At 38.0% G+C, this 19,235-nt stretch overlaps 2 protein-coding genes and 1 pseudogene across 4 annotated transcripts in view; all 3 read left to right on the forward strand.

The window, feature by feature from the left end:
* Positions 1-19,235, forward strand: part of LOC101292394 — a 1,325,780-nt pseudogene that overhangs the window by 1,234,546 nt on the left and 71,999 nt on the right. Inside the window, exons 218-224 of the transcript XR_184374.1 lie at positions 7,583-7,955; positions 8,145-8,564; positions 8,896-9,030; positions 9,123-9,388; positions 16,072-16,659; positions 17,954-18,071; positions 18,174-18,380. The product of XR_184374.1 is annotated as an uncharacterized LOC101292394 (transcript). The remainder of the gene's footprint in view (positions 1-7,582; positions 7,956-8,144; positions 8,565-8,895; positions 9,031-9,122; positions 9,389-16,071; positions 16,660-17,953; positions 18,072-18,173; positions 18,381-19,235) is intronic.
* LOC101310008 lies at positions 1,243-2,266 on the forward strand. Its single transcript, XM_004294107.1, has 2 exons — positions 1,243-1,404; positions 1,828-2,266. Exons 1-2 carry the CDS (start codon positions 1,316-1,318, stop codon positions 2,051-2,053), a joined length of 315 nt encoding a protein of 104 aa, XP_004294155.1. The 5' UTR covers positions 1,243-1,315; the 3' UTR covers positions 2,054-2,266.
* Positions 13,189-15,537, forward strand: LOC101307674. 2 transcript variants are annotated; one of them, XM_004294099.1, is made up of 5 exons: positions 13,189-13,338; positions 13,517-13,610; positions 14,647-14,693; positions 14,999-15,142; positions 15,233-15,537. In XM_004294099.1, exons 2-5 carry the CDS (start codon positions 13,550-13,552, stop codon positions 15,503-15,505), a joined length of 525 nt encoding a protein of 174 aa, XP_004294147.1. In that variant the 5' UTR covers positions 13,189-13,338; positions 13,517-13,549; the 3' UTR covers positions 15,506-15,537. The 2 variants fall into 2 exon arrangements, 1 of the variants encoding a protein (XP_004294147.1); XR_184225.1 differs by lacking the exons at positions 14,647-14,693; positions 14,999-15,142; positions 15,233-15,537 and adding an exon at positions 13,685-14,142 and having other exon boundaries at positions 13,199-13,338.

The raw sequence follows: 19,235 nt of genomic DNA on the forward strand, positions 1-19,235 counted from the left end.
GAGGTATAGTGAGTGAATAAGAGGTGTAATGAATAATATATTAATATATATGTGAATTACATAAACAAGACTATTTTAGGAATTTGAAAAGAGGTGTAATGAGAAAATGCTTGTATTTAAAAGTAAAATGGAGGTGTAGAGAGAATGAGAGGTATACTAAGCAAATTTGGAGATCCCAATAGCCGCACTCATAAACTAATGCATGTATCTACGTACGTACGTGATATTACTTATATAATTTTATTTTTTTTCTAATTAAGTGGACTAAATACTATAAATAATTCTCAATGTTCGCTCTTATAATTAAATACGTACGTACTTACCTACTAGCAATGCGTAGATAGCTCCATGACATGGGATCGGAAACTATCGATTTATGTATGTGTAAACCACTTAATTACTAAACCCTGATAATTAATGATGATCTGCATGCAGCTGACGGATATATTATAACTTACCTAGCTAGGTCTAATGTATCTCCCAAAATTAAACTGTATCTGGTTGATCACTAATTAACCAGAATATGTACTAATTAAACTGTACCTTGTTAATGTTTAGTACATGAATACATGATCCCGCAGCTACCTGTCTCTTTTCGGTGCAACTTCTTGATCGTGTTTTCAAGCCAAAAAAAAAATATTAGTATTGACTTCCAATTTGGTTTATTTGACTGAATCAGGTCCAAAAGAGATCAATCGACGACGACACGAGTACGGGACGACTAGATCAAATTAAGGTTCTACTCTAATGATCAAAGCTTGGAACGCCAAGACTAATCAAAAATACTATACCGTCATTACCGTGTACAAATTAAAATCTAAACATATATATGTGATAAATTTACATATGATACTGACATCAATCAGTCTGACCTAGCCAACATTCATGTTTTATATATATATAAAACCTGTGCGACTTAATTTTCTCTGCTTTGATAAATAACTTGACTACGGTCAAGCTTTTCTATATATATATAGTACGTATAACGAATTTAGAATACGAAGTGTAATACTTATCTGTGCTTCTGGCAGAAGTGTTTTAGCAGTTGCCAAACGGGTTCTCAGTCAGTCTTGAGCTTAAGACAATGTCTAAGTGATAGTTTAGTTTTCATTTACTTATTCTTATTAGTCGACCAATTAGAAATACAGGAGGTAGGTAGCAACCATTAATTATGTTGCAACTAGTAGCCTATATATAAAATCTTCTAGTTCCGTCTCCGTTATATGCCACACAAAGATCGATCTTGGAGATTAGAGCACTTCTTGAGCTAGAAGAAGAAAAACAGTATAAACTAAAAGTTTCCACTATAGCTGCAATGGCCGTTGTTAGAGCCTTGATCATGTCCTCTAAGCTAGTGCCTCGAGTACCCATAGTGAAGACCATGCAATGGAGAATTACTTCTGTGTAAGTTTTTCAGTATGTAATTTTATATCTCGACTTTGGTTAAGTTTTGTTTTTCAGTACAAAATTGCAGGTTGAATGGTATAACTGCAGCTATATATTTAGTCTAAAAAAAGATCATAATCCATTGAAGATTTCTGTCTTGCTACGAAATATTACTGCATGACAAGATTTCTATCTTGTTCCATTCGCCCAGTTATTAGGTTATCCAGTGACTAGAGAATTTCTATGGATTTGATACCAAGAACTGGTCAAGCTTAGTTATTGATCACTTTTGAAACGCTACTGCAATATTTCTAAATGAAATACAGTTTCTGCAGAATTGACAGTACTGATCGATAGTTCTTCTACTAGTCAAGGCATGCATGTTGAATGTTAGATTTCATTGCTGACGGTTTTGTTTACTGTGATTGTTTTCACGTACAGTCGATGTGCTGGTATTGGTACAGGAAGTGGTCCACAGATGAATCTCATACCTGAAGGAGATACCATCACAGATAAGGTCGACGATCAGAAGCAGAAAGGTTCCAACACCTCAAATGACATGTATATCAGCGAAGATGAAATCGCAGAAGCAGAAGAGCCAATTCCAGCACAAGTCGATGATTATGGAAGCACAGATGAGTCTCCGATAGCCAAGACTAAAGAATAAGGTTCCAGACATGGATGAGAATATACGTGATCGATATTAAGTTTTAGTTTTTTGGATTTCTATTGTACCTCCTCGTATATTATATGTATAAATGGTTTGGAATAAAGTTTGTGCTTGATGAACTTAGATGTGCTATATTGAGGTATTGATTAAAATTAGTACTAAATGAGCATTTTCTCTTGAAATAAATATCGTTAACAATTGCATGAACAAGTTTTTTAGATCTCCGATTTTGTAACAATGAACATACATACTGCTAGCCTCCACTATCCGCTAATATACAAAGAAGCATGCACGTTCATCAATCGCTGTAAATGAACAAAATGGAACAAAATAGGCATATATATATAAACTCTATGTTTCACAACAATGCAATTCTACTAATTCGTATTTAATCTGATTCTTCAAGAAGATGGTTAGAGATCAACGTTAAGTTCTACATATCACAACAAATGCTGAAAGGCATGACTCAACAAGTTTATTTATTTTTTAATTTTTTTATGCATGACTCAACAAGTTGAACAACCATGAATTAGGATTACTCTTGTCTTGGACGTTCAGTCTAATTAAGCACGATAAGTTAATAAGGTGCACGTTGCAATCATCTCTGAAGTACTAATGAAGGGATTTTTTTGTTTTTGTTTTATGGGAACTCATCTGGCTGCTCCTAGAGATTCAAGTATCGACTTCACTCCAATACAATACAAACAACTGAATCCAAAGTGAAAAGAAGTCGTTGAACTACTCCAACAAACAGTTCTGCACTTTCTGCGTTTACTTCCTGACATAAAATATGATATATAACTCTCTACAAATGTTATATACACAGAATCGTCACACACATATCGTAACACGGCAGACATGGAGGGGAAGGTACACAGTTAGTTTCCGGTGGTTGCTTCCTTACTCATCAACAGGGTTACAATATTCAAGTTACCCAGAAGAGTGAATTTTTAATTATTCCCTTTCTACAATTGTAAGGAAACATGTATATGTTTCACCGTCCCATGAAATGTGTGCATGAATCACCTTGTCTCTCTGATATCATTTTCTCACCTTTACTTTCAGAGGAAGGGTAGTGTTATCCTAGTACGCGCAATCAAACTTCAACTCTGTAGCTTTACGAACGCTACCATATCATTTGTTAGGGCACAATACTATTAAGAAGCTTACCTGTGATGGATGAGAAAGGTGGAGTTAAAGACTTAAGAGATCGAATGGGTGGAGATCATGATCTAGAGGTAACAGACAGCAAAGATCGATGAAAAGTACAAGAAGTTGACGAGATTGAGGAAGAAGCTGTCACAGCTTTTCTTTGTGTTCAATCAAGCAGTGATTTCGCTTCTTGTAAGATCAAACATATACAGTAATATGTACGTAGTGTATTGAATTTAGACCACCACAGAGATGAACCAAAACTTGTACGTACATCAAGTTTCATATTGTCAACTCTCCCTACTCGTCCTATAAAACCCCATGTCAGGGCAACTCCAACCGAGGGCCTAAAACTGGGTTTTGGTCCTATATATGCATTTTTCATCTCCAACGGGCCAAAACTTGGGGTTTTGGTTTTGGAAATATAGGACCAAGTCTTATTTTCAGTCTTATATTTGGGACAATTCCAGGACCAGGACTTGATTTTGGGCTGGGCCAGAGGAGAAAGAGAAGCCACGCGCTCGGCACATCGGGGGAGAAGAACGCGCGCTCCAGCTCCGTATAAATGGACGACGCGCGTAACACGCGCTGGAAAAAAACAATCATCGCTTCTCTGCGCAGCTGGGCCCCAGTCACGTGCGGCGGTCTCTCTTTCTGACCGTTGTGCAGCTCCAACAGTCCGAGAACGAACGGCTCTGATGAATCCCCCGGATTTGAAATGGACGGTTTCTGCTCTGCGAGGTCCAACGGTCAAGAAAAAAAATTAGGGCCAGCAGTTTTTCCTCATTATAAAACTCTTTTTTACCTCAAAAAAAAAATTTGTGAACTTTTATTAACTTAATAAGGTTATTAACATATTATTTAATATAAATATACCACCTATAACTTATTTTAATCAACAAAAATGAATATAAGACCTCATATAAGACTCATTGTTGGAGATGAAAAAATGAGTCCTAAATAAATAGTGCAATGAAGAGGTCTTATAATTGATATAGGACTCCAAATCCAAGACTATGGTTGGAGTTGCCCTCATATTCAACCTTATTACCAACTACCAAGTTACTACGTACGAATCAACCCTAGCTCTATAAGCTTCTCTCCACAAAACATTACCTTTTCTTAATTTTAATCCCACAACAGCCATGATGAAGTTGATGAACGTCTTCTTTACAGTACTACTGGCAACAATGACCATCGTTTCAGCTGAATATCTAGACGATTACAACACCGAAGAGATGCAAAATACCGAATCAACAGCATCTGAAATGCAGGAAGCATCTACTTCTTTTAGAGGGGTGAGCCGCCTCCTGACCCAGCAAAACGTGTTGGCGAGCGTGACTTGCGACAAGTTACCTAGGGTTTGTCATCTGAAGAAGAGCCCAGGGTCGGACTGCTGCAACAAGAAGTGTGTGAATGTGAAGACGGATAGATTGAACTGCGGGATGTGCAGGTACAAGTGCAAGTACACTGAGTTATGCTGCAGGGGGAAGTGCGTGAATGCCATGTTTGACAAAAGGCATTGCGGTGGATGCAACCAGAAGTGCAAACGAGGGGAGTTCTGCGTTTATGGGATGTGCAATTATGCATGACTCATCACTCCATCTTCTACGTATGGTCTATCTGCTTGAATATATATATATATATATATATATATATATATATATATATATATATATATCTATATATGTGTGTGCGCGCGCGCGCTATAAGTCAATTTGATGTCTGTGTCAAATTCTATATGGAACTATGGATAATTGCATGATCTTATATTCTTATTAAGTACCCCAAAATAGGAAAAGGGAGTTTAACTATACTTGATCACTTGTAATGAATTTGATCAAAATTCAAAGTAAAGATATTAACTACTCAGTTTCAATTGTTTCAAAAACTCACTATTTCAAGGAGTCATAGACATATATGATGCGCTTCAGGATAATAGAAAAGCAAAAAAAATATTTATGGATCTCTAGGGCTTTAGACTCATTTCAACTCCGGCCTTGCAACCATGGGTTACCTAAATATTGTTAGCCTAATGTAATAATTTATGCTATGGGCCGTGGTACTATTTTTCACTTGCTCTATTTTAACAAGCTAGATGATCACCTTAATTCAACGGTTGGTCATACGGTGTAATCTTGATTAGATATAGGAGTCCAATAATTCGACAAGCAGAGAACGCGCCTCACGCGCGGTAGCATAGGGAACCCTAGGTTTTTCTAGGTTTCTCGCAGGCGGTGGCGGAGCTTCAGGGCAAAGCGGATGTGCTTTTCCCGTTGAGGTGGTGGTCGGCTTTGAAGGCTGAGGCTGGTTGTTGTGGCTTCTAGTTTTGAGCAGTTCAAGGTTTTCTCTCAAAGAGACTTGTGGGCTTGACGATCTCTATTTCTTCTCCTGATCATCGCTGCTTGTAGGTGGCGAGGGTTGTGTACGGTGTCGCTCTAGAGGTGCAGTAGGAAAGGCGGAGGAACGGCGAGTCTTGGCTTCTTCAGGGGCGGCGTTCTTCAGGCTTGATCTTAAGCACCTTGGGTTGGGCAGAGGCGTCAGATTTTGAGGGCTGGTGTAGGTCGGAGTTCACCGTCTTCTTGGATGATGTGGTTCAAGCGGGGGAGACCGCCGTACTAAGTTGTCGGCGGCGGTAGCATTGATGGTCCAGTATGGAGGCCGATATGCTTCTCTGGTGCAAACTGGCTGAGAAAGAGTGGGCAGATCCTCTTGGGCCTGGGCCATTTTCCCTCTTCTTTCTAATTCAGTTTTGTTTTTTGGGCTAGAGACTCGGGTCCAAGTTTCTGTGAGCGGACTTATATCGTAACCTTAGTCCAAGGTTGTTCACTGTCTAACGGGTGTAGGGGTACACACCATTAAAGTCTCTAGGCCCCGAGCTAATCATGACAGATGCTGTGGATTCAGGTTATGACGAATAAAGTAGTTTTTTGGTTGTTCCTTTTTCTGGACATATTTTGGTTTAGTTTTGATTGTTCACCTTTTGGACTCTATTTTTCGAGTAGGATTTTATTTTTTTGTAATCCCTTAGGGTTTTTATTTGACTATTTGTATAGTCAATCGAGCAGTGGATGTAAATAGGGTCACCTGTGACCTTCAAGCTTGATATTGTAAAATTGTATATTAGAATAGACTATTCTGCCCACGAGAGTAATATCCCTTTCCCTCAAGAAAAAAAAAAAAATTTAGTCATACGGTCTTAGTATTAGGAATGGCAATGGGGCAGGTTGGGAATGAATATCGCAATACCATCCCCATCCCCGGAGTTATTATCCACCCCCCATCTTCTCCTCATGAATCCTCAATAAAAATAAAACGGGGATTCCCCGTCCCCGTCCCCATTGGAGACTAGACATCCATCCCCGCCCCAATCCCCATTAAGAGTTCAATAAATAAAATAATTTTTTTTATTGCATTGTTTTTTTTAAATCAAAATCTGAAGGCAATAAAATTCAAATATAGATATAGATGTAGAAATTCAAGAGGCAAGAAGAGAACGGCAGGGTTGTGATTTTGTTTATGACGGTAGGGTTTATATGGTTGGTTTCATATTGTAAAATTGTAGTCATTAAAATAAGAAATTAAATGTGTATATTTATGATCTATATTAAAAAGTTATATCATTATAAATAGCAAATTTCATAGAAATCTAATTTCCAACATTTTATACGTATATATTATTAGGGCATAATATTATCCCCGCCTCATCCCCAATTTTAAATAAAAAGGGTTGGGGTTCGCCATCCTCATTTCTCATTAGTCCCCGATTTGTTCCCTGTTAAAAACGGGTATGGAGCCCCGTCATCCCTCCTATTCCCTAGGTCATACCGATTTGTTATTGATGAAAGTTTATCCTCGGTAAAAAAGAAAAGCAAAAACCAAAGTCGTTGAGTTACTACGTAGGCCGAGGTCAGAGTGAGAATACCAAAGGGCCAGTCTTTGGGCCTGTCGACCCGAAGGATCCATCTTCAACGAGTTAAAGAGGGCGCCTGGGATTCTGGTAAGCATTCTATTCCACACTTCGCATTTGCCGAAAGGGAAGAGAGTGAAACGCCGTCGTGAAAATCCTCTTGCACTTCTTGTTTTCACACCTTCTCCGGTATCAGAACGTTTCAGGTATTTCTTCCACTACTTTTTCACTTTAGTCCCATCTGCTTGCTTGCCATGGAAACTGAGAAGTAGGTAATAGGAAGTCCAATTCATGTGCTTTGTGTTCTGGTTTATGGAGAACAATAATCTTTGTTGCTTTTGTTGCTAGTTATAGCTCAACTAGTCGTTTCCGGAATAATGCCCTGTTGAACTTCAAATTTATTCTTTCTCTAATTTAGTTCATTTGGGTCTGTGTGAAATTTATAATGATGAAACTTTTGACAGATACGACAGTGATTGGAATTGTGTAGATGAGATTAGGGTACAGATGGGTTCACGGTTAAAATCTCAAGTAGGAGATGATGATAAGATTAGTCAATTACCAGATGCAGTGTTGTCTCACATACTCTCCTTCTTGGCAACCAAAGATGCTGTGAGGACCAGCATTCTCTCTACAAGATGGAAGAACATATGGGCTTCTGTTCCCTATCTAGACTTCGAACACAAGTACAGTCATGAACCCGGCTACAGGTCTGACCATGATGGGTTTGTGTCATTCGTTGATCGTGTGCTTTACTATCGTGATTCATCAGACATTCAAAGATTCCGTCTCCATTTTACCTGCTTTGATGAGGATTCCTCTCATGTTGATGGTTGGGTTCGCACTGCTATTTGACGTAATGTTGTTGAACTTGACCTTCATGTTAATGTTATGGCATGGGCGGGAGAAAAGATGTTTGAGTTGCCTAAAAGTGTTTTCCTGTGCAAAACACTCGTGGTTTTGAAACTGACTTCAAGTTGTTTTAGCTATGCTCCTCCTAAGTCAGGGTGTTTCCCTAATCTTAAGTTTCTCCATATCAGAATTGATTATCCTGATAAGGACCTTATGGAAAAGCTTTTTACATACTTCCCTTTACTTGAAGACTTGACTATAGAGGGAAAAATGCCAAGTGATTTAAGTTGTAAGTTCAAGCTTTTTGTGCCAGAACTAAAGAAGTTAAGTATAAACCTTGACTTTGTTGGCACTTGTGAGGACCCTTATGAGTACTACTTCTCTATCAATTCCCCAAAGCTTGAATTCCTTAACCTCAGAGTGGATATTTTGCCGAGTATTTTATTAGACAATGCAAAGCCCCTGGTAAAAGCCGTTGTGGATTTCGATTACCATGAGGCAATTCTACATGAGCACTTCCGTATTCGCGCAACTAAAATTCTGGCAGCAATTTCCAATGTTGAACAACTATCTCTTTCAGTTCATCTTTTTGATGTAAGTATGCTTAACTTGTTTCTTTTCCACAATGTCTGGTAGAAAGGACTATATGAAGGAAGTAAGGGATGGTTGAAAGAGGGGAAGATATGATCTTATTCCATCTTATGTGCTAAATATTTGAGTACATGGTTCTGCACATTTCCTTTCATTACGGAAACGACATCTCTTGCACTTCCCCTTTCTTTATTTATATGGTTCTTATTCCTTTTTCTCTACTAAGATAGTGTAAATGAAATCTTGTTTGGCAATTTCTGATTTGAACAATATGTGATGCGTAGTGTTGAATTTTTACATGACTGTGTTTGATTTATATTTATCTTTTCTGAAGGCTTCTTGTATACCTGCTTTTGATAATCTGATCCATTTGAAGTTGGTTCTTCGTGACTGCTATGGCTGGGAAGTGCTGGCAGAGCTACTCAAGAGAACACCTAATCTGGAATGTCTTGTCTTGGAACATAAACCAGTAAGACATGTTTTCCACTGATGCTGAGTTTTACCAACAGCAGCTCTTGTAATGTCCTCATTTTGTTCATTTCTTCTTTTAAATGATGTCAGGACGGAGACTGTAACTCAGATAACGAAGAAAACTCAGAGGATGGAGCAAATTTAGTGGACAATGAAAATTTAGAGGATGCCGAAGACAAAGCAAACACAGAGGACAATGAGAACTCCGATAATGAAGAAACTTCAGAGGATGAAGAATACTCGGAGCATCCATGGTGGAACTGTCAAGAGTCTGTACCTGTTTGTTTGTTGTCACATCTCAAGACTATTTTCATAAGGGGTTTCAAAGGACGTAGGGATGAGATGCAAGTGGCAAAGTACTTACTGAAGAACGGTGAAGTTTTGAAGAATATGACTATTTATATGGGTGATTTAATGTGCTCAAAATATAAGGTTTACATTGAATTTTTACTCTTTGAAAAGGGTTCCAGGACTTGTCGGGTTCAATTTGTCTAAGATGCTGTTTCTAGCTTTTACATCAATTTACATTGTTTTCGAAAAATTTTGGTATTGGACTTGTAAAACTCTAAATATCGTACTTCGCTGTCTTGCTTCCTTTCATATAGACCTCTTAGCTAGTCTGTATCAGAATTATTTTTTACGGTAGCTATGCATTTTCTTCAAAATACAGTATTTTAATACCTGATGAACTTGTGATATGGTCACCCAGTGATCTTCATAAAGATAATGCAATTGAAAGCGGAAACAATATCTTATTCCCTCGCTTATATATGTTTGAAGAATTGAACAAAATGACGACAAGTTTCTGCACTTCAAATTAATTTTGTCTAGTATGACGTATATATTTTGATCATAGTTCATAACAACCATTGTAGTTTTCATTTAATTTGTATTAAAACAACCAATTAGAAAGTAAGCTTTACATGTTTTGATCTCAGTAAGCCCAGAAACACATGAATAAAATAAAAGAGTAAACTGCAGTATGTTCCTACTGTAATAAGAGCTTACAAGGAAGCTGCTGCCTGCCGGAGTCAAATGTTCTTCTTCTGGCATAAATCGTAACTTCCTTTAAACACTGGTGTAGGCCAAAAGGCCCAACATAAATTACCGTTGTTGGAAAAGTCTGCAATTCGAAGGTGTGGAATTTTTGAAATTTCGGCGGGGACTTTCCCAGTTAATTTGTTGTTACTGAAGTCGAGTACCTCAAGGTTCTTCAGGTTACCAAGCTCATGCAGCTGGAATGGTTCCTGCGATATAATTTTTATTCAATCTCAGATATTTCAGAGCCGGAAGCAGTCCGAGTTCAGGTACTAGATTTCCAGAGAGGTTTGAGATACTTAGATCGACTCCAGTAACCCTTGTTGTCTTGGTTGCAGGTGACATGGAACCAAGTGCATGGTGTCACAAGGGAGCGAGGCATCCCAGCTTCGGAGCCAGTTATGAGGATCCGTTAATCTTGCCTTGAATGCAAGTAAAGCTTATGCCTCCGTGAGGGGTGGCGCAGCTTCATACACAAAGGGGTTGAAGTTTACACTCAGGGCAAGGATTAGGGTAAACAACATCATGCAGGTCGGTGCCATATCCATTTCCAAAGTCGATGCTATCAGCTAGATTCAGATTCTTATTCTGAGAATATGATTTTATCTCTTGTGTAGCGAACATGTACGCAATTTATATACCGGAAGGATTACATGGAGTAATAAAGTGTCGGTACCATATATGACAATAACTAATACTACAGTTTGATTTTCATAACAAAGGTTTGTTTTAAGTTACATTCTCAAACTTGTTTTAGATGTTGAATACTTTTACCAAATTACGTCAGTTATATCAAATTCAGGTCATCACTTCTAATTAATTCCCGCCAAAATAATGTATCATCTATTACTTTAATTATTTTTATATAATTAATCACCACATGTGGTTAAAGCCTCTTAGTGTACCACTCGCGGTTTGAATCTCGTTGACGCTTTTTGGTGTCAAATCATATTATATTCCATTTTAAGTGGTCGTGGGGAGGTTTTGACTTAACGTTTTAACCCCTTGTAAATCGAAATTAGAAAAGAGTAGCAATTGTTTTTGTATTGCTATCAACTGTCATAATCCAAATATATCCAAAAGGCCTAGAAGAAATGAAATGAAAGAAAAAGCTACTATACACTTATGTGTTTTTTTTATTTGACCCAAAAAAAAATACACGTATGTTTTATTTTCTGTAATAAGAGGGTGCAAAAGCTTAAACCTCTAGAAACTAAAGCTTTTTTATTATTTAGAAGAGAATTTAACGTATATATGTTTACGTACTCATAGAAACTCAAGGACTTCAAGCTGCCAGAGTCGGTTTTACTTCTTCTGGCATAAACCGTAACTACCTTTAAACACTGGTGTGGGCCAAAAGTTCCAACACAGATTATTGTTGTTGGAAATGTCTGCCAATCGAAGGCGTGGGATGCTTGCAATTTGGGAGGGGACTTTCCCAGTTAATTTGTTGTTACTCAAGTCGAGTACCCCGAGACTCTTCAGGTTACCAAGCTCAGCTGGAATGGTTCCTGCGATATTGTTTCTACCCAATCTCAGATATTGCAGAGCTGGAAGCAGTCCGAGTTCAGGTACTAAATTTCCAGAGAGGTTCGAACCAACTAGATCGACTGCAGTAACCTTATTGTCTTGGTTGCACCTCACATGTAACCAAGTGCAAGGTGTGATAAGGGTGGCATCCCAGCTCTGGAGCACTTTCTGCGGATCTGTTAATCTGTTCTTGAATGCAAGCAAGGCTTTCGCCTCCGAGAGGGGTGGCGCTCCATACACCGAGGGAACAAAGTTTATACTTAGGACAACAACTAGGGTAAACAACATCAAGCAGGTCGGCACCATCTCCATGGCCATAGTTGATGATACTTAATTTATAGAATCTTAATCTGATAACTAAAAGAATATTATTGTGTTTTTTATGTCCCGGACCAGCTAACTCCCAGTTTATATACTGGCAGAGGTTGCTACCGTTAATAATCTTAGCCTCACATTATCAATTTTGTAACCTAATTCGGTTACAGATTGTTGCTGTTGTATTAATTAATTAGGTTTTGTTACTAATTAGTTGTCGTTCCCCTAATTAGTTAACTACTCTGTTAATCGGTTCTAATCCTATCAAACAAATCAAAAATACTCCATTATTCTGCACGGCATGGTTAACCAAGTACATAGTAATCTGCGGCTAGCTCATCGCTTTACTATACTGTAAATAGTGAGTAGGTAGATCTTTTTTGCGTTATCGATCAGACCTGAGTATCAAATGCAAGTTACATTTCCTCTCATTTATTTGCTCATTATACGCTAATAAACTGTAGCTATTAAGTAAGGCAGTAATATAATGCTAATAGGGGAAAAGAAAATGAGGTAAGTTTTCCAGTTCGTGGAGATGATCAATTAATCTAACACTTAAGGAACCTTACGTCTCAGACTCTCAGTATTTCAACTAATTCGGTCGTCTCCTATAATATACCTGGTTTCAGTACTGCTAATTAATATTCCCTTGTTCTTAGGTATCAAATATTTCTTTGATTAGGAGAACTCCTAGGTCCTCTGGTGAGTCTGGTCAAAGTGAATTGAAGGGTGATCATAGAACTATAATGTCATGAATTTATAACTATCCATGTAAGAATTTTTCAGTTTAATGATAAAAGTATCTCATAAGTTCTTTGGTTAGGTTCATCCCTCTTATGTAGTTATGTAGATCAACAATTTATTCATGACCAAGTGTGATTAATCTATTATTAAGTTAGATTTTCATAATAAACAGATAATTAAAGTGCGTTTTAAATAACGTATCATTTTAACATAATTTAGCAGTTTCAAGTCATTTGCATGAGAAATCATCTCTTCACCTAAGACTACCCACCTATCTATCAAAAAGAATTTTGCATTTGACACGGGCAATAATTTGAATGTGTGACATACAACGGAAAATATGTAACTAAATTTTTGGGAGTTAAAAAATGACATGAAAATTGTATCCATGTTTCAAGTACGCATCCTATACGTAGTATCACAAGTTGTGGAAAAACCCAAGAAAACTAAGAGACTAGACTTTGGGCCCGAAAACCCGACAGGTACGGTCCATCTTCAATAGGGTGTGCAGTCACACACCAGAGTTACAGGATGCAGAGAGGCAGCCAAACGCTTGTGGGGGTTTAGTGTCTGACATGGTTAAGGGCTTCTCCGATCATATCTCAACAACTATTCGATTAAGGGCTTTTACGTTTCAAAACCGCATAGTGTTTTCGTGGGTCATCTCGGTGCGTTTCAGGTACTTTCTTCACAAATCTACACCTGCTTTTTTCCATGAAAAATCAAGGTAAATTCATGATTTTGCGCTCTGGTGTTGATTTCAGGAGAAATGTGTAATCTTTTTCCATTGTTGTGGATGAAATAATTGTTTCTGAAGATAAATGTGTTCCACTGATTGTCTCTGTTATTGGGTCTAGTTGAATTTCAAGCGTAGCCATGTGCGAAGATAAATGAAGTTTGGATTGAAACGTAAACAGAGACATAAACATCAATACAAATCAACTTCCCTGCGTAAGTTACTAAGATTCATAAATGAATGTTTCAATGTCTCTTGAAATTTTAAATGATGAGATTTTTTTTGGTAGAGTACATCCTTGTTAAGCTACCAAAGATACAAGAGTGATTGGGTTTCGACTGAAACAAAGAGGCCAGTATACAAATGGGTTCCCAGTCAAAGGCTCAAGTAAGCAGAAATAGAGATATGATAAGTGAATTACCAGATTCAGTTCTATCTCACATGCTCTCCTTCCTTGAAACAAAGTATGCTGTGAGGACCAGCGTTCTCTCTACAAGGTGGAAGAACATATGGGCTCTTGTTCCCATTGTAAACTTTGAACTCGAGGACAGGTGTCCAAGGCCTTCTAAGTCCAAGCATGCAAGTTTTTTGTCATTTGTGGATCGTGTACTTCTGTACCGTGACTCATCCCACATTCAAAGATTTCGTTTTCATTGTGACATATATCCTAAGGATTTATTTCGTATTGATGGTTGGATTCGCACTGCCATCCGTCGTAATGTTGTTGAACTTGACCTTCAATTTCTATTAAGAAATGAAGGAGTAAGACAGATGTTTGAGTTTCCTATAAGTGTCTTCTGGTGCAAGACATTGGTGACTTTGAAGCTGAGTTCAAATTGTCTTATCTATGCTCCTCCTAAGTCAGGGTGTTTCCCTAATCTCAAGTTTCTCTATGTCAAATTTTGTTATCCTGATTATGACTCAATAGAACAGCTTCTTTCAGGCTGCCCTCGGGTTGAAGATTTGACTATAGAAGGAGAACTTACTACTCCTTATAATTTCAAGCTCTTTGTCCCTAGACTGAAGAGATTAACAATAACAGTTTGGTATCTTGATGAATATATAGATCCTTGTGAGTACTACTTTGTTATTGATGCTCCAAAGCTTGAAAGCTTTGAGGTGAATACAGATGTACTACCAAGTTTTTCATTTGAGAACTCAAAGTCCTTGGAAGAAGCAGTCGTTAATATCACTGACATATAGCATCTGAATATCTCGACTTTTGTGACCGTGCAACTGCGCTTTTTGCAGATATTTCCAACGTCGAATATCTCTCTCTTTCGGCTCACTTTTTGTATGTAAGTTTTCTCATTCCTTTTACACTTGTTTTGCAGATAGGACTATATGAAGGAATGAAATGGTTGATTAAAGAGGGATACGATCATATTCCCTTTTAGTCATTTCTCTCACATCCTCACTGTTTCATAATTATACCTAATTAATGGTTCTTGTTATTGATTCTTAGTTTCTACGGAAATAGAGATTCTAACTGAAAGCCGCTTTGGCAAATTATCATTTAAGAATATTTTATGGTTACTAAGTTCCAAGTCTTTAAGAAATATACATGAATTTGTGTTTGGTTAATACTTCATCCTTTTTGAAGGCTCGTTGTCTACCTGCTTTTGATAATTTGATCCAATTGAAGCTGGTTCTTCGTGAATGCTATCGGTGGATATTGCTATCACAACTGCTAAAGAGATCGCCTAATCTGGAATGTCTTATCTTAGAATATGAAGAACAGGGTGATGTAAGATGTTTGTCCACATGTTATGTTTTACCAGCATGCAGCTCTTTAATTAATGTCCTCATTTTATTCATTCTTTCAAATGGTCTTCAGGATGAGTCATATTTAAGCGATGAAACAAATTCAGCGGACGAAGAAAACTCGGACGATGAAGAAAATCTAGGGGATGGAACAAACTCAGAGGATGAAGAAAACTCAGGTGAAGAAGACTCAGAGAATGAAGAATACGCAAAGCATCAGCGGTGGAAAGCAAAGCATCACTGGTGGAATAGGGAAGAGCCTGCTCCTACTTGTGTGTTGTCACATCTCAAGACTGTCTCTATAAGTGGTTTCAAGGGACGTGAGGATGAGAGGGAAGTGGTATAGTATTTATTGAAGAATGGTGAAGTTTTGGAGAAGATGACTATTTATATGGGTGATTTTATGCACTCAAAAGAGGAGTTTTACAAGGAATTTTCACTGTTTCAAAGGGCTTCAAAGAAGTTTCAGGTTAAATTCATCTAAGATGCAATATCTAGCGTTTGCATCAATTTTCATGAGAAAAGCCTCTTCTCTTGAGACTATTGCTACCAAACTGACTGTAATCATAAAAGTTAGCTCTTTTGTGTACTCGAATACACTATTTTTACACCTTAGCTTCTGCCCACTGACAATTTTAATTTTGTAATGGAATGTCAACTAAACTCATTCCTTTGATGCAAGTATATATGGTTAACCGTTTTTCATTAGGGACCGGTTTCTTTGTTAAAATTTATGTTGTGTTTGAAATCTTTATAACCATTGTATTGTATTAAGGATGACGACGGCCTTAGAATAAGTCAAATTGTACATTTACACCTCCAACTTCCAAAGGCCCTCCCAAAGCAACTTAAACCCTCAAGCCCCTTGGGGGACTGCTAAACGCCTAAACCCATAACCATGTCTCTCTACAGAACCCTCCTCTCCCACTCCTCTCTCCTTAGACCCCAAACCCCCCACCAACCTCTCTCGTTCTCCTCCATCTTCCTCAGAACCCTTTCCTCACTCGAACCCAAAAACCACACCAAACCCAGAAAGCCACTAGTCCTCGTTTTCAAAGAGGCCGTCGGACTCTCCCCAAAACCCGAAACCTCCGACACCGAAACCGACGACGACCCACTGAAACAAAGCCTCAGGGAGCACGAACGAGAGCTCAAGACCTTGAAACCGAATCCGAATGTTGCCCAAATCGAACCCAGGAGAAGAGAACCCAAGAATTCAAAGGGTCGGATCAGCTTGTACGCCGTGTTTACGAATAAGAAGGTGGAAGTTGAAACGGGAAAGGAGAGTAGCAGAGAGTGGTCGAAGGTGTACAAGGAGTTGTCGCCGGAAATGGAGTTGGTGGTGAGCCATTTGTATAAAGAAGGCTACTTTTCGGATGCGAATTTTGTGTGTTTGTATGAGGATAGGTTGGATTTTAGCTGCTTTGATAGTGCTTATGGCCGTGGGTTTATTAAGCATGCTGTGGAGAAGTTTGCCAATGACAAGCAGGAAATTGCAAAGTAAGAGTTTTTTAGCTTCTGAAATTTACTGTTTGTTTGCTGTGATTGCTACTGTGGGTTGAGTTTTATGGTTGGTTTTTGTGCTTTGGTTGTTTTGAATGAGGAGGTTTACATGTTATAGTTCTTGACTTGAGTGAGTTGCTTGTGTTTCTACTGCTTGTAGCTTTCAGAATGTAAAGATGTAAAATTACAACCAACCAATGGTGAAATGTTATTTGATTTTGAAATGTGCTTGTGGAATGCATGAATTGATACATTCCTCGTTACGAAAATGATAGTGGCTGATGATGGGAGGGTCTATAATGTTTGTAAGTTTGTCGAGGACTCGCTGAGGAAAGCTACCCAGAAGAAGAAATGTATTGGGGGGTTTAAGTCGGATGACGTTTGTGAATACCTTTCTTTAGAATTTTAGCCACTATGGAGACATCCTAATCTTGAATTTCCATCATTTATCTCTTGCACTACTTTCCAACTTCCAAGTTAACTATCTTAACTGATGTCATTTAGTTGGTTGGAACACACTCATGGCTATTTTTGGTGGTTGATGCTTCACTGGCTGAGGAGTTTTTATTTGTTGGGAGGAAATGTTGCATGAATGGAACATGGACCTACATGATAGTAAAGTTATCCTTTGTTTATATATGAACACCTTGGCAATGGTTTTGTTCGTACAGATATAGCATACTTTTTTCAAAATGCTTTTAAAGTCCAAAGAACTTGAATCACATTCAACTCCTTCAGCTGTGAAAGTATGCTTCATGCTGAATGTGGGATTGATGTGGATCTAAAGATCTCCTGTTCTGAATAGAGTGACCTTTGTAAAATTATAAGTTCTCTGTTAGTTTCCTTTTGCTACATATTTAGGACACAGTGTCAGACCATGCCTAGTTTTTACCAGACTTTTCTTTAGTGAGACTAATTGGAGATTTTTAGGGATTCAGTTGAGAATCCATATATTGGAATAAAGAATATGGCAAATTCAAAGTTCAAACCATCCTTTTGTTGCCTTTTGCACCATTCTTGCAGCCCTAAGAAATGAGCCAGCAATTTACAGCAACCTGATTGTATCATGAGCAGCTCTAACTTACAATGGGGTTGTTAACTGTTATGCTGTGAAATGTAGACTTATGACTTTCAACTATTTTAGCAAGATATGCATTTCATTTCAGTTCTAGGACAAAATTTTGTGAACCTCTGATTTCATCAAGGTTCTCCAGTTTGTTTGTGTCCAGTTTTGCTATTTTTGCTGGCAATTTGATATGATAGTCTTTGCTCTTGAAATTTGGTTTTCAAGATGGTTATCAGGGCGCGACTTGAAAAAGGTGGCTCTCTTTGGTTGTCCTTCGCTAGCCAAAAAGAGTGTTTTCGGTGCTAAGAGATTGCGCAAATTCTTTGAAATTCCAGAAGAAACTGTGAGCCGATTGTCCTGTCTTAATATTTCTCTTCCTCTCACTTATATTTTTGCTGTAACATATTGTATTGATTTGATGTCTTGCATTTCTGGTACCTTTCAGGTTTGTTCAAAATGTGTCTTAAGAGAATCGTGCAAGTTTGTGAACAAGAGTGTGTGGCGTGGACACCCAAATAATTTGAATCCAACTAATGTGGGGAAAGCAAACCCCAAGAATTTAAATCTGGCTGATGTTATGAATACTATCACGTTATATGCTTTGGAATCTGTGCATCCGCAGCTAGTTGTGCCGGAGGATGTAACGTCTTCTGTTAGTCGATTGCTAAAGGAGATTTTGAAGCTAAGTCAAACTTGTTCATGAGGCACACTAGATTGCTCAAGGTAGGTTGTGTCTTATTCTTTGGTAATTTCCTTCTTGTGTCTACAACTAGGGCATTTCTAGAAGGTGATTTGTCCTCTATAGAAACCGTAATCTGACTTCCCCGTGTTGAAGTGAAACTGTTATCTTGGATGGATCATGAATAGTTAAAACGCTTGCATCCTTTAAATCTCTTTAGCAGTAAACATGTCTTTATATTCTGGTTGTGAAGAAGCTCATTTCTTTACTAGTTTCTTGGTGTTGTTCATTATTATTGGCTTCTTTCCATGTGTGGTGTCCAAGATCTTCTGGTATGCTGGTATCTAACCGTCCATATATTCTGTCCAGAAACATATTTCAGTTATACGCAAGCAGTACATGTATGCAATCTTCTGAGTTCTGAACTGTCTTCGGCATTATATATTATATAGTTTTGGAGATCACAGACCAACATCAGTTGTTCCCTTCGGTGGTACATGAATGGTGATTAGTTTAGTTCAGGCCGTCTAGCTATTGAAGGACAAGCTTAAAACGATTCTGATTACGTGAATCTTTGTGATTTGGGATATAAATTAAGCACTGTCTTTCGTATTTGATCAGCATTACCTATTGGGTTGTGGTTGACTAGCCCCTTGATTACATTTTTGCAAGTCAAAGGGGAGGTCGGCTTTTATCATTTTCTAATATTATCATGAACGATTTGGATTTGTCGAAGGATTTTGAGAACATGAGGCTTATGTCTGTTGTTACTTGTAAGTGACCATGTTAGCTCAACTAACAAACATATGTTACTCTTTTTTTTTTGAT

Source organism: Fragaria vesca, linkage group LG3 (genome assembly GCF_000184155.1).
Source record: "Fragaria vesca subsp. vesca linkage group LG3, FraVesHawaii_1.0, whole genome shotgun sequence".
Lineage (NCBI taxonomy): Eukaryota > Viridiplantae > Streptophyta > Magnoliopsida > Rosales > Rosaceae > Fragaria > Fragaria vesca.

What these genes read in the sequence shown, in the direction of transcription:
- LOC101310008 (XM_004294107.1), top strand. Translation starts at nt 1,316, where the DNA reads ATGGCCGTTGTTAGAGCCTTGATCATGTCCTCTAAGCTAGTGCCTCGA. An exon ending in CAATGGAGAATTACTTCTGT is followed by an intron (nt 1,405 to 1,827) that starts GTAAGTTTTTCA and finishes TTTCACGTACAG; the next exon opens with TCGATGTGCTGGTATTGGTA.
- LOC101307674 (XM_004294099.1), top strand. Translation starts at nt 13,550, where the DNA reads ATGAAGTTTGGATTGAAACGTAAACAGAGACATAAACATCAATACAAA. An exon ending in TTTCGGCTCACTTTTTGTAT is followed by an intron (nt 14,694 to 14,998) that starts GTAAGTTTTCTC and finishes TCCTTTTTGAAG; the next exon opens with GCTCGTTGTCTACCTGCTTT. An exon ending in AATATGAAGAACAGGGTGAT is followed by an intron (nt 15,143 to 15,232) that starts GTAAGATGTTTG and finishes AATGGTCTTCAG; the next exon opens with GATGAGTCATATTTAAGCGA.